This window comes from Meriones unguiculatus, chromosome 19 (genome assembly GCF_030254825.1).
Source record: "Meriones unguiculatus strain TT.TT164.6M chromosome 19, Bangor_MerUng_6.1, whole genome shotgun sequence".
NCBI lineage: Eukaryota > Metazoa > Chordata > Mammalia > Rodentia > Muridae > Meriones > Meriones unguiculatus.
The window spans coordinates 15,359,245-15,370,134 of NC_083366.1; the positions used below are offsets into that span (position 1 = coordinate 15,359,245).

General features: G+C 47.5%; 1 protein-coding gene across 2 annotated transcripts; it reads left to right on the plus strand.

Annotated features, from left to right (window-relative positions):
• Window positions 1-543: 543 nt before the first annotated feature.
• Ucma (upper zone of growth plate and cartilage matrix associated) lies at window positions 544-8,141 on the plus strand. 2 transcript variants are annotated; one of them, XR_009587578.1, is made up of 6 exons: window positions 544-739; window positions 1,080-1,145; window positions 1,242-1,337; window positions 5,212-5,310; window positions 7,655-7,823; window positions 8,000-8,141. XR_009587578.1 is itself a non-coding variant. In XM_021643606.2 (5 exons), exons 1-5 carry the CDS (start codon window positions 682-684, stop codon window positions 7,750-7,752), a joined length of 417 nt encoding a protein of 138 aa, XP_021499281.1. In that variant the 5' UTR covers window positions 544-681; the 3' UTR covers window positions 7,753-8,141. The 2 variants fall into 2 exon arrangements, 1 of the variants encoding a protein (XP_021499281.1); XM_021643606.2 differs by having other exon boundaries at window positions 7,655-8,141.
• Window positions 8,142-10,890: the final 2,749 nt, after the last annotated feature.

The window sequence follows — 10,890 nt, forward strand, 5'->3', positions numbered from 1 at the left end:
GCCTCACACATGCTAGGCAAACTCCCTACCACTGACCTATATCCCTAGGCCAAGGGCTCCATGTTTTACTTGACAGGGAACAATGTGTGAAGTGAGGACCTACTGTAGGTACCACCAGAATGGCCTCTGTGTCTCAGGATTCATTAGGGTATAGTCCAGATATTAGGGGCTGTCCTTGTCTGACATTTGAATGCAAATAATCTCAGTAATTCCTTCTTTCTCGGGCCCCATATGTTTCAGCCATAGTACCAGATTCCTTCTCCACCTTGAGTAAATGCAAAGACCTCATTCAAGCATGCCATTGGCCTCTCCCACCCTGACTCAGCCTGAATGTTCTTCATAGAACCTCCTTGGGCATGGATGTTGTCAGGGACACTTCAGAACTGTCCCTGCCAGGGCCCCCACCAACTACAGCCTCCGCTTCTGTAGAGGTTTTGCCAGGCGCCAAAAACATCTCCAGTGCTCTGGCTTGGAGCAGCCAATGGAAACCACAGCCAGGACCCCTCCCTCTCTCCCCCCAGTGGCATCCCGGCTTCTTGCCTCCTGTTTCTCTCTCGCCTGTGCCAGTCTGCCTGACTCAGAAGCGAGGACTCACTGGGAAGCAGCTTCAGCAGCACTGGGGGCTCCTGGGACACCGCACCTGACTATCTGCCCTGTGTTTTCTGGAGGCTTGATATAAAGATGTCCTGGAGACAGGTCATCCTCCTGTCGTGTCTCTCGGCGACACTGCTCCTGTGTAGTGAGTAGGGAGGGTCCAAGGGTGGGCTGTGTTACCTTCATAGTAAGACTTTACAGATAGGTAAATTTGCTCAGGCGGCATAGGTAGGAAGGGGTGTTTTTCTTGAGGTAGCTACTCTCGGTGTGTGTGTACAAGATAACGTAACAGCGAAAATAGCAAAGATGAAAAGTAGGAAACAAAGCAGGCTCATATGGTGAGTTACCATAAAGCGTGGCTCTGTGCCTGCTCTGCCGACAGGCAGAGGGCCCCACAGGTAGTCTGGTGAGCTACAGCACCCAGAGCAATCGAAGCCCCACGAGGGCTCTGATGTTGCAGCCTTTCCCTGTATCCGACCCTACAGTGCTACAAGAGGGGACCAGCGCTTCTGTGGGCAGCAGGCAGGCATCCGGAGAAGAGACCCAGGATGGTGAGTCTAGAGGCTACCCCCACATGTGGGACAGTTAGGTCCTGCCCCCCCACCCCCACCCTGTGCTGGGTGTGAAGAGCTCTTCTCTGGTTTCAGGTACGAAACAGAACATTTTCATGCAAGAATCTGATGCCTCGAACTTCCTCAAGAGGCGTGGCAAGCGGTCTCCTAAATCCCGAGATGAAGCCAATGGTAAGAATGGTCTCCCTTCCACAATGGGTGACCAAAGGCCTTGGATATTAGGGTGACTGGAGTGCTAAGTGAGCAATGGTAACATATTTGGGGCCAGTGAGATGGCTCAGTGGGTGAAGGTGACCTGAATTCAGTGCTTGGAGCCCTGCCACACACATGATAGAAGACAAGTGACTCCTAAAAGTTGGTTTCTGACCTCCACGTGCACACTGCGGCATACATGTGTCCCTAACAAATGAAATAAATAAAAATATAGAAATATTGTATGTCACTGGTTGTGGGTCACTGGTGGACTGAATATGGCACCGGAGTAAAGAGCAATAAAAGCTTTGCCACATCAAGAGCGCCAAGGTGCATCCAAATTCAGAAAGTGAAAAAAAAAAAAAACTTAGAGGAAATGTCTAAAGGTCTAAAAGGAATACGGTACTTCAGTGTGTGTCAGGGGATGGTGGCATGGTGCATCCTGGACAACAGCATGGCACTCAGGGGACAAGCACCAGGGACCCAAATGCTGAGTAGATGTGGTGACGGCTCAGCTCATGAGTGGCCTTAGCCACTCCTTCTCTGTGATTCCAATTTCCTTATCTATAAACCCAGGAAAGAGGAGAGGGACAATGTGTCCAGACAAGGACATGGCATGGGTTTTTTTTTTTGTTTGTTTGTTTGTTTTTTTCAGTCTAATTTTCTGTGAATTTCAGAGTCTCCGGTACTCTGAATGTCCTGGTCCTTGACCTTCCAACCAAAGAGGCATTGGAGTTTCCTCTCTTTGAAATTGATTCTTGCAAGCCTCTGAGCTCAGACTATCCTGGCTGAGTCTGTGGCTTGATTCTTTCCTTGTGCGTACAGATGAATGCATTCTTTGTATCCTTCACCACACCGAGCAAGGTGACTTCTTGTTCAGGAAAAACAGCAGGATTATTTTCAAATGATGGGGAAGAACAGAGATGGAAATGTTTACAGGTCATACTTTTTTAAAAATTGGAGAAGGCTAACCAACCACGGTAGGAAAAGCGCCAGACTGCACACAGGTTGAAATTCAAAGTGGGCTAATGCCGAGCAACACTGAAAGTCTGTGCTGGGGGTGCAGTCCTTGCTTGCAACCAGAGAAGCAGCTTCTGGCAGACCCTGGGTGAGGCTGCTATCTCCTGTCCTGTGAAACTGACTCAGAATAACGAGGTGCATGACTGAGCCCGAGGCCTCTCACTTTGGATGAAAGCTCAGTTAGGCAGGCAGTTGGGGAGGCCCAGATTATCCAAGTGAGTAACCAGGACTTCAGGCAAGTTCTGTAGGCAGTTAGGGGAGCATGGCATTAGAATTAACTTGAACGTAGAACTGCTTTAGAGTAAGAATTGGATGGATGGATGTTTGCACGTGTGTGTGTGTGTGTGTGTGTGTGTGTGTGTGCGCGCACGTGCGCACGCATGTTCAATGCATATGGAGGCCAGACGACAGCTTCAGGTGTTGTTTCTAAGTTGCTGTCCACTTTTCTTTTTGAGGCAGGGTCTCTCGCTGGACTGGAACTTGCCAGATCGTCTAGTCTGGCTGGCCAATAAGCCCCTGGGGTGTGTGTCCCCTCTATCCCAGCTCTGGGTTTACAAGTGCATGGCACCATGCCCGGTTACTTTATAGAAGATGCATATAATGTATATGTTGGTACAAATTATAAAACACCATTTTGGTGGAGAATGAAATCATTCTGTGTTACTATTATTTCAGATATCCTTTTTTTTTTTTTTTTTTTACAAAGATGCCTCTTCAGGAATGGGTAGTCACTCATGATGTCCCTCCTAAAATCTGTCATCCTCCATCCCCAGCAGCAGCTTTGTGACCACTGGAGGCACATCAGAGCCTCCAGGGCACAGTGCTCTGGGCCAGGCAGTTGTGTGACCTCCATCAGGTCACCACACTCTCTGAGCTTGAATCACCTCCTGAGAAGTCGGTAGGCTATGGTGATGGACTGGACTCATTTCAGTCAGAAAAGCTTTTTGCCACTGTAAATAAAGGCAGGGCTTTGTGAAGAAGCATAGGACTTCCATCAGAAGTGTGTAGTAGGACAAATTCTCAGAAAACCTGGTTTTAATGAGTTATTAGTATTCATATTTACTTATTAATGTAAGCTTCTTGCTTCCAGGAAGGAGCTGAGATTTTCTTCTCCTTTTCTTCTCTACTTCCTTATTTCTTTTTCCTTCTTTCATTCGTTAACAAAACAGAAAGGCCACTTGTTGATTTACCCTGGGTTGTGTATGTTGTATGTGCATATGTATGCCACAGCATGTGTGTGCAGAGGTCAGAGGACTGTTTGTGGGAGACGATTCTCTCCTTCCATCGTGTGGATTCTGTGGATCAAACTCAGGTTGTCAGGCTTGCTGGTGAGCACCTTGTTGCTGAGCCCTCCTCCTGCCCTCCTCCTCTTCTTTCTCTTCTCTCCTGCTTCCTTCCTTCCCCCAGAGGGAGGTACCGACTCAAGGCCTTGTGTGTGCTAGGGGAATCCAACACTCTGTACTGTGGAGTGTACTGTGGGTACAGCTCTTAGCTCTTCTGCTTCTCTCTCTCTCTTGCATATCAGCGACATAGGGCCACAAGAGCTGTAGTCTAGTCTGTGATGTCCAGTCTGTGATGTGAGGGGACCCCAGCCTTGACAATGAGGTGATCGGAGGGGCCCACTCTTCCTGAAGTCCTGTGACCTGCAGGCCTTCACTGTGTTTTCCAGTTGAAGGGACACCCTTTAAATATAATCTTCCAGAGCATCACCACTCTCAGTTTTTATTATAGACGTCATCATGCAAGTAAAAATTTGTTTGACTATTGTTATTTTGTAGCGTTGGGAATGGAACACACATTCTAGGCAAGTGCTCCTACCACAGAGCCACACTCCCTAGCCTGCTGACACTTGATTTCATACCCCTCTTAACTGCATGACAGGGTTGTCCCTCTTAGGAAGTGGATGGCATCTTTATCTGCCTTTAAATTTTTTATGATGTTTCTGTATCAATTTTGTATGCGCACGTATATTTGGTATGTGTCCATGTATTTTGTATGTAGCATCTATGCACCTATTTTGTATGTGTACCATGTATTTTGTATGTATCAGGTGCATGCCTGCTACAGCATACAAGATGTCAGAGGACAACTTGTGGGAGTTGGTTCTCTTCTACCATCTGGGTCCTAGGGACTGGATCATGTCATCAGGCTTGGCAACACGCACTTTCACCCACTGAGGCATCCTGCCAGCCCCTTACCCTTTTAATCTCAGTGCTAACCCCACACTCTGGCTGAGACAGGTGCTCAGAATGGACTTCAAGGTATTCATCAATGTGAGATTAACTTTAAACATTTTTTATTTTCACTTTATTGCATGGGTGTTTTGCCTGCATGTATGCCATGTATGCCTGGTGCCTATGGAGGCCAGAATAGGGCACTGGATTCCTTGGAACTGGAGTTACCAATGGTTGTGATCTGCTATGTGGTTGCTGGTGGTTCAACGCAGGTGCCTTGGAAGAGCAGCCAGTGCTCTCAACTGCAGAGCCATCTCTCCAGCCCCAAGGGTCATTTTCAAGCCAATTAAGCTTTAGAGAGTTCAATTATCACCATGGGGGTTCAAGTTTCTATGGTCTGGTACTTGTATCTAACTCTGTGACCAGAGCCAAAGCACTTCCTCCTTTTGGGCTCCATCTTCTCATCTGCCAAATGAGGTCCGTGGACAGAATGGCCTCCCAGGCCTTTCATGTTTTAAAGTCCAAGAGAGGCATAAACCATTTTGGCAAAGCCCTGGACCATCCCTCTTCCCTCAGATCCAGTTTCTCAGACGCAGTGTGCTGTCCCTCATGCATGTGCTCTCCTTGCTCCTCTCTCAAGAGCAACTCTGTCTTCACAGCGGAAAACAGACAGAAGCTGCGAGACCAAGAGCTGCGGAGAGAGTATTATGAGGAACAAAGGAACGAGTTTGAGAACTTCGTGGAGGAACAAAGAGATGGTAAGGGCTCTCCAGCAGCAGCCTTGGGGGAGGAGAGTGTAGGGCAAAGTCCAGGCTTGCCTCGCGTCTCCCTGATGTTGACCGGAGGAGGGAGGTACGGGTGGAGGAGGCATTTTCAATTCCTATCCATGGCAGATGTGAAGAGGACAAGTCACAAAAATGGCAGAGGATAAAGGACATACGGGTTAGAGACACACTGGCCTGGGGGGCCGTGGTGACCAGGGAGTTATTGGCTAACGGTATGAAAGCTGTGCCCATTTCCCTGCAGGCAGCACCTAGCTAAGCCCTGCAAGCAGGTGCTGGGCTCGCATCCTAGGAAATCAAACTTTCTTGGGAACAGAGTGTAAAGAACTCAGACTGTCACCTCGGGGCAAACGCTTAGGTCGTTAGAGACTTGTTGACCTTGGCAGGCGGCTGAGGAGAGCTGTCTTGTTTTTAAAACCTGAGGATTTGGAATCCAAATTTCCTTCAGTGTGATTTTTTTACTCTCACTGTTCCTAATAACACCGGACAGAGTGCCATCCTAAGTGTTTCAGGCCTTGGCCAGGCCTAGTGGTGCCGGCATGTAATCCCAGCACTTACTCGGTAGATTGAAGCAGGGGGAATCTCAGCTTTTTAAGCCTGCCTGGGCTACATAGTAAAACTCTCAAAAACAGAAACAACCAAACCAAACCAAACCAAAATCCCCAAACCCAAAATTAAGCAAAAGCATATCATTTTCAAATTTTTAGCACATGGGTAGAAGAATTCACTGTTTTCTCCTTCATGATGAGTTGGGATGAGGGGTGACCCTGGTCCTCGAGCCCCACCCACACAGAGTAGAGAGCAGGGCAAAAGCTGTTGGGGACTGTCATCATAGCAGCTGCTGGCAATGAACATTTGTATGAAATGGATTCCTGTCACAATCCTCTGAACATAGGCCTTGCCATTTCCACTTTACAGACTGAAAGACTGAGGCTTAGAAAGGACACACAATCGCTTGATGATGTGCTAGAAAATGGCCTAGGGTGGATGGTCTGTTTGCCAGCAAAGCTGCTGCTCTTTCCCATCACCAATGATGGCATTCGTGGAGGCCTTGGGGGCTCTTCCCACTGGTCCACAAAGATGGTGGGATGAGCAGGGTAAAAGAAAGTGACCCTAAGGGTCTCTGCAGAGCTTAATAAAGGAAGGCGGAAAGAGAGCAAGCCTAGCTCACCATCGATTTGATTTTTGAAAAAACTTGAACTCATTATCCCCACCCCTACCCTCTCTGCCCCAGAGTGACTGCCACAGGGGTCCAGCTGCCTGGACCATTCCCTCACATGCACCTGCACTTTTTTCCTGAGCCCCATGGCAATCTGCTTTCTGTTAGCAGTTTTATGTCAACCCACTGAAGGAGTGAGGTCTCCCAGTGAGCTGCTTCATAAAAGGGACACTTAACCAACGACAAAAAGATGCGTGATTAACTTCCAGGTCAAAGTCACACCTCCAAGAGGATTTATTCCACCAAGCTTGAAAAATGTCTGAAGAGCTAAACCCCACCCCAGGGCTGGGCTCTGTGTGTACCTGGCTGTTCCAGAGGGAGCATGCATTGCAGGCTCATGCAGAAATGAGACAGCCTCAGTAGCCACAGTGACCAACACTTGCCTCATCTGTCCCTTCTCCAGCTCATTTTGACAGCGTAATTCTATTTTTAAAACTTAGAAAATCTAGAACATGCAAGGTCTGATGGGACACGTCTGTAATCCCAGCACTCAGGAAGTTGAAGCGGGAGGATCATGAGTTCCAGGTCAGCCTGAGCTGCTCCATAATTGCTGACGATTTCCATGTTTTTCTCCAAATTATTTTATATTGTTTGTTTATTTATTTGTCTGTGTGTGTATACACATGCATGTAGAGATAAGAAAACAGTTTGTGGGAGTTGGTTCTCTTCTTTCATGTGAGTTTTAGGGACGGGACACAGGTCATTAGGCTTAAGAGCAAGCACTACCCTGAGACAAGGCATCTCACTGGCCCCATGCATGAGTTTTTCAATACCTGGCCTGTGTCCCCATGTGGCCATTATGTTGTTACATGTTAGTTTGGTGTCTAGTCTTAAGCCAGTGTTTACATACGACTTTCCCCCTCATTTCTGGCAGCATAGGTAAGGCAGCTCGGGGGTCAGGTGTTGCCCTTAGTTTCAGTTCTGCTGGTAACCAGCTTGTGACCTTTATCCTCTGGCCTGATCCAAATGGAAACCTTTGTACAAATGCTCCCTTAGCTCAATGTCCCCTCAGCAGGTGCTGTGGGCTGATGGCTGATCAGTAACTGCTGCTGGGTTGGGTGTCTTCTAGTCTGCACAGTGGCCTTTGTCTTCTGTCCTCAGAGCAGGAAGAGAGGACCAGGGAAGCAGTGGAGCAGTGGCGACAGTGGCATTATGATGGCCTGTACCCTTCCTACCTCTACAACCGCCATCACATCTGACCTCACCCTGAAGCAGCTGGGGAAGAGGAACAGGAAACATGCCTCCCACCTCTCTTCTACAGACCCACGAGGTGAAGCTCCCACACTGCCTCGGCCAACGGCTCCAGGGCGCACACACCCTTTGTTCTGATGACCCAGGATGCTCGGCTTTTGCTTCTTTGTGGATATTTTTTTCTTTTCTTTTCTTTTCTTTTCTTTTCTTTTCTTTTCTTTTCTTTTCTTTTCTTTTCTTTTCTTTTCTTTTCAGGTGAGCAACCACCTGTGGTCCTTCCCAGCATTAAATCTACATGCTTAGCCACTGGAAACAGAATTAGAAGGCCCATCTGATAGGACAGTTAAAAGGATCGCAGCAAGATTTTAAGTTTGCCTACCACCTATTAATAAAAGTGCTGAATCAACCTTGTGTATCATTGCCACAAAACTCCGAGGGGGCTGGCTGCTATGTGTCCAAGTGTCATGCTAAGCACATGCTCTACCACTGAGCTATACCTCCAGCCCTAACTTTAAATACTGAAACACTGTGCAGAATGAAACAGGCAGGATGGAGGAAGCACTCCTCTGAGTGCCTGGGGCTCCGCTTTCAAAACTCAGGACAATCAAACCTGGAATACAAGTCCCAACAGAGCAAAAGCCCATGCCTGTTCCTGCTGGCATGACACACTTGTAGCTCCATGTGTACACAGTCATCTCTTTCCCCATTTCTCTTTTCCTGTGGAGTATTTGTGTCTGCCTCTTTACTTGAAGCAGGTGGTCCAATGTCCACACCAGGAGGTTTCTCTGTGAGTAGCAGGTACTCAAAGAATTTTCTGTGCTTTCATGTTCTTTCTTCATAACTGTTTTATACTGAAATCACTGGTGCTCTTGGGGTCTAGGCTGTGTTCCCTTTACATGCCATGGATAGGCTAATGTCAGTGTCCCTATTCCTTCTTCAGTAAGATGGTGAAATGTGGGTCCTAATTTCTGTACTGTCAACCTGGAGATGTCAGCAATTTGCAAACATTCACAGGTAAGCCTCAGCAGGAAAGGACCCTTCAAATATTATTGGTGCCATCTCACCTTTACCCATCAGACCTCCTGAGGTTGCCATCGCACACCTTCTGCATGACTTGCACATTCCTACCCCAATGCTTTTGGGGAAGGCTCATCTGCCATAGTGTGAATCTGGACTCTCCCCAAAAGCCCAGGGTTAAAAGCTTGGCATTCAGTTTTGATTTTGTGCTACTGGGAGGAGGCAGAGCGTCAACAGATGAACTCCAAAGGAGGTATTCTGGGACAATGCTGCAAGTGGGTTGTGCACTTTAATGCCTTTCCTCTCTCTCTCTCGCCCACAACCATGAAACAAGTGTCATATGTTCGTGCCATGATAGGCCTCATGCAAAGCCACAGGGCAGGTCAATCATGGGTTGAAGCCTTCTAACCTGATCCACACCTAGATTAGGAATTTCAGAGTAACCCTTCACTCATACCTTCTGGGTCACATGAGAGGTGATGAACTTTTTTACTGGGGCCAACGTGTGGGCAGTGATGCAAGCTCAGCCTGGTGAGCTCAGGTAGTGAGGCCGGATTACAGGTTGTTGGGCTAAGGGTCCAAGGGAGACTGGACTGTGGTTACTTAAACTGTCTTCCTGATTGGGCAGGAGATAAATGATGACACAGGCATTGAGAACTTTACCCTTTGATAGGAATTAGGTAGATAAGGTGCTTTCCAAATTGATTGTAGTTGTCCCAGACCTACCGATATCTAAAGATGCTAATCTCTTATATAAAGCATGCACGCAGCAGCCTTTGCATATAATCCCCCACCTGTGTGTTCCAGTTCATCTTGAGATTACATAAACATAATACAATGCAAACGCATTCTCAAGTTATTTTGAGAACACTGACAGAAATGTCTGCAGCCAGTGCAGAGGCAATCTGCATAGTTTTAATCTGCGGTTGTTGAGCTGGTGAATGCAAACCCCACACACACCTCACACGCCTAGCTGGGCAACAGAAAAGGCGAAGTACCCTCTCTACTCCCCAGGGAAGCAAGGGTGGCAGACCCTGCCAGGCTGGCCTACTTCCATTCACCCCTTTTGGTTGGCACCCCTTGCCACAGGCTAGTGAACAGGCAAGAGCTGGTTGCACTCTGACCCAGGGCCATCCCACACAGCCACCTGCCTATTGTGTCTGGTGCTGGCAGCTACATGTCCGGAAGCAAGCAAGCCAGTTAAAAAAAAAAAAAAAAAGTAAGTACATTTCCCTCTTCAATGGCTCCCTTGGCATGCTGGCTCTAGATAAAGGATTTTGGCCGGGAGAGGCTGGGTCAGAAGCCTCTCACCTCATTCACCCTTGTCCTGAACAAGGGGTCCATTCATTATACTTAGGTTTTCAAATTCAGCCTAGAATTCCTTCACTAAAAGCCAAGCACTGTCATTCTCTGGTGAGAATGATGCCAAAGGTTAACAAGACCAGGAATCTGAGTGACTAAGTTTCATCGGCAACCAGCAACAGAGCAATTTGTACTTGGAGACTGGCCTTGTCCAGTGTGGCTTCTGGGACATGCTTTTACTCTTTTCTGTTCTTTTATCACTCTCCCCTCGTTCTGAAGATGTTGAGAACAGATGTGTCAGTCTCCTGCTACTTTCCATCTACTAGCTTCGTGTTTTATTTACAAATACTGGGAGGTGGGGGTTCAGCTGGGGGGTAGACTGGGAAGCACATGCTTACTGAGGTCAAGGTCCTGTTCCCAGCAACACCCAAAACAAACTAAGGCGGTGACTAAAGCAACTGTGCTCCCAGGGCAACTTATTTATTTCCTGCCTTTCTGAAAAGAGGCCAGTGATTTTCCTAAGCCCCACAATGAGTCTTACATTCCCTGTATTTGTCCTGGGCTTCCCCATTTGTTTGGGTTATTTAATTTCTAATTGATTTTTTTCAAACAATAGTGCTCTAATGCTTTAGTAAGATCTTCATAATTTGGGTTGGTGAGATGGTCAGAGTAAAACTGCCTGGTGCCAAGCCTGATGACATATCCCCAAGTCACTCCCCAAGTCACAGGGTAGAAGCAGAGCACCAACCACTTCCAACTTGTCCTTTAGCTTCATGCACATTAGCTAACTCTGTCACTTGCTATTTATTCTCTCATTCAAAATAAAA

Bases quoted from the DNA above. Each gene is read 5' to 3' on its own strand.
- Ucma (XM_021643606.2), top strand. From the start codon at position 682: ATGTCCTGGAGACAGGTCATCCTCCTGTCGTGTCTCTCGGCGACACTG. The intron at 740-1,079 runs GTGAGTAGGGAG...CCGACCCTACAG, and splicing joins GGCGACACTGCTCCTGTGTA to TGCTACAAGAGGGGACCAGC. The intron at 1,338-5,211 runs GTAAGAATGGTC...CTGTCTTCACAG, and splicing joins ATCCCGAGATGAAGCCAATG to CGGAAAACAGACAGAAGCTG.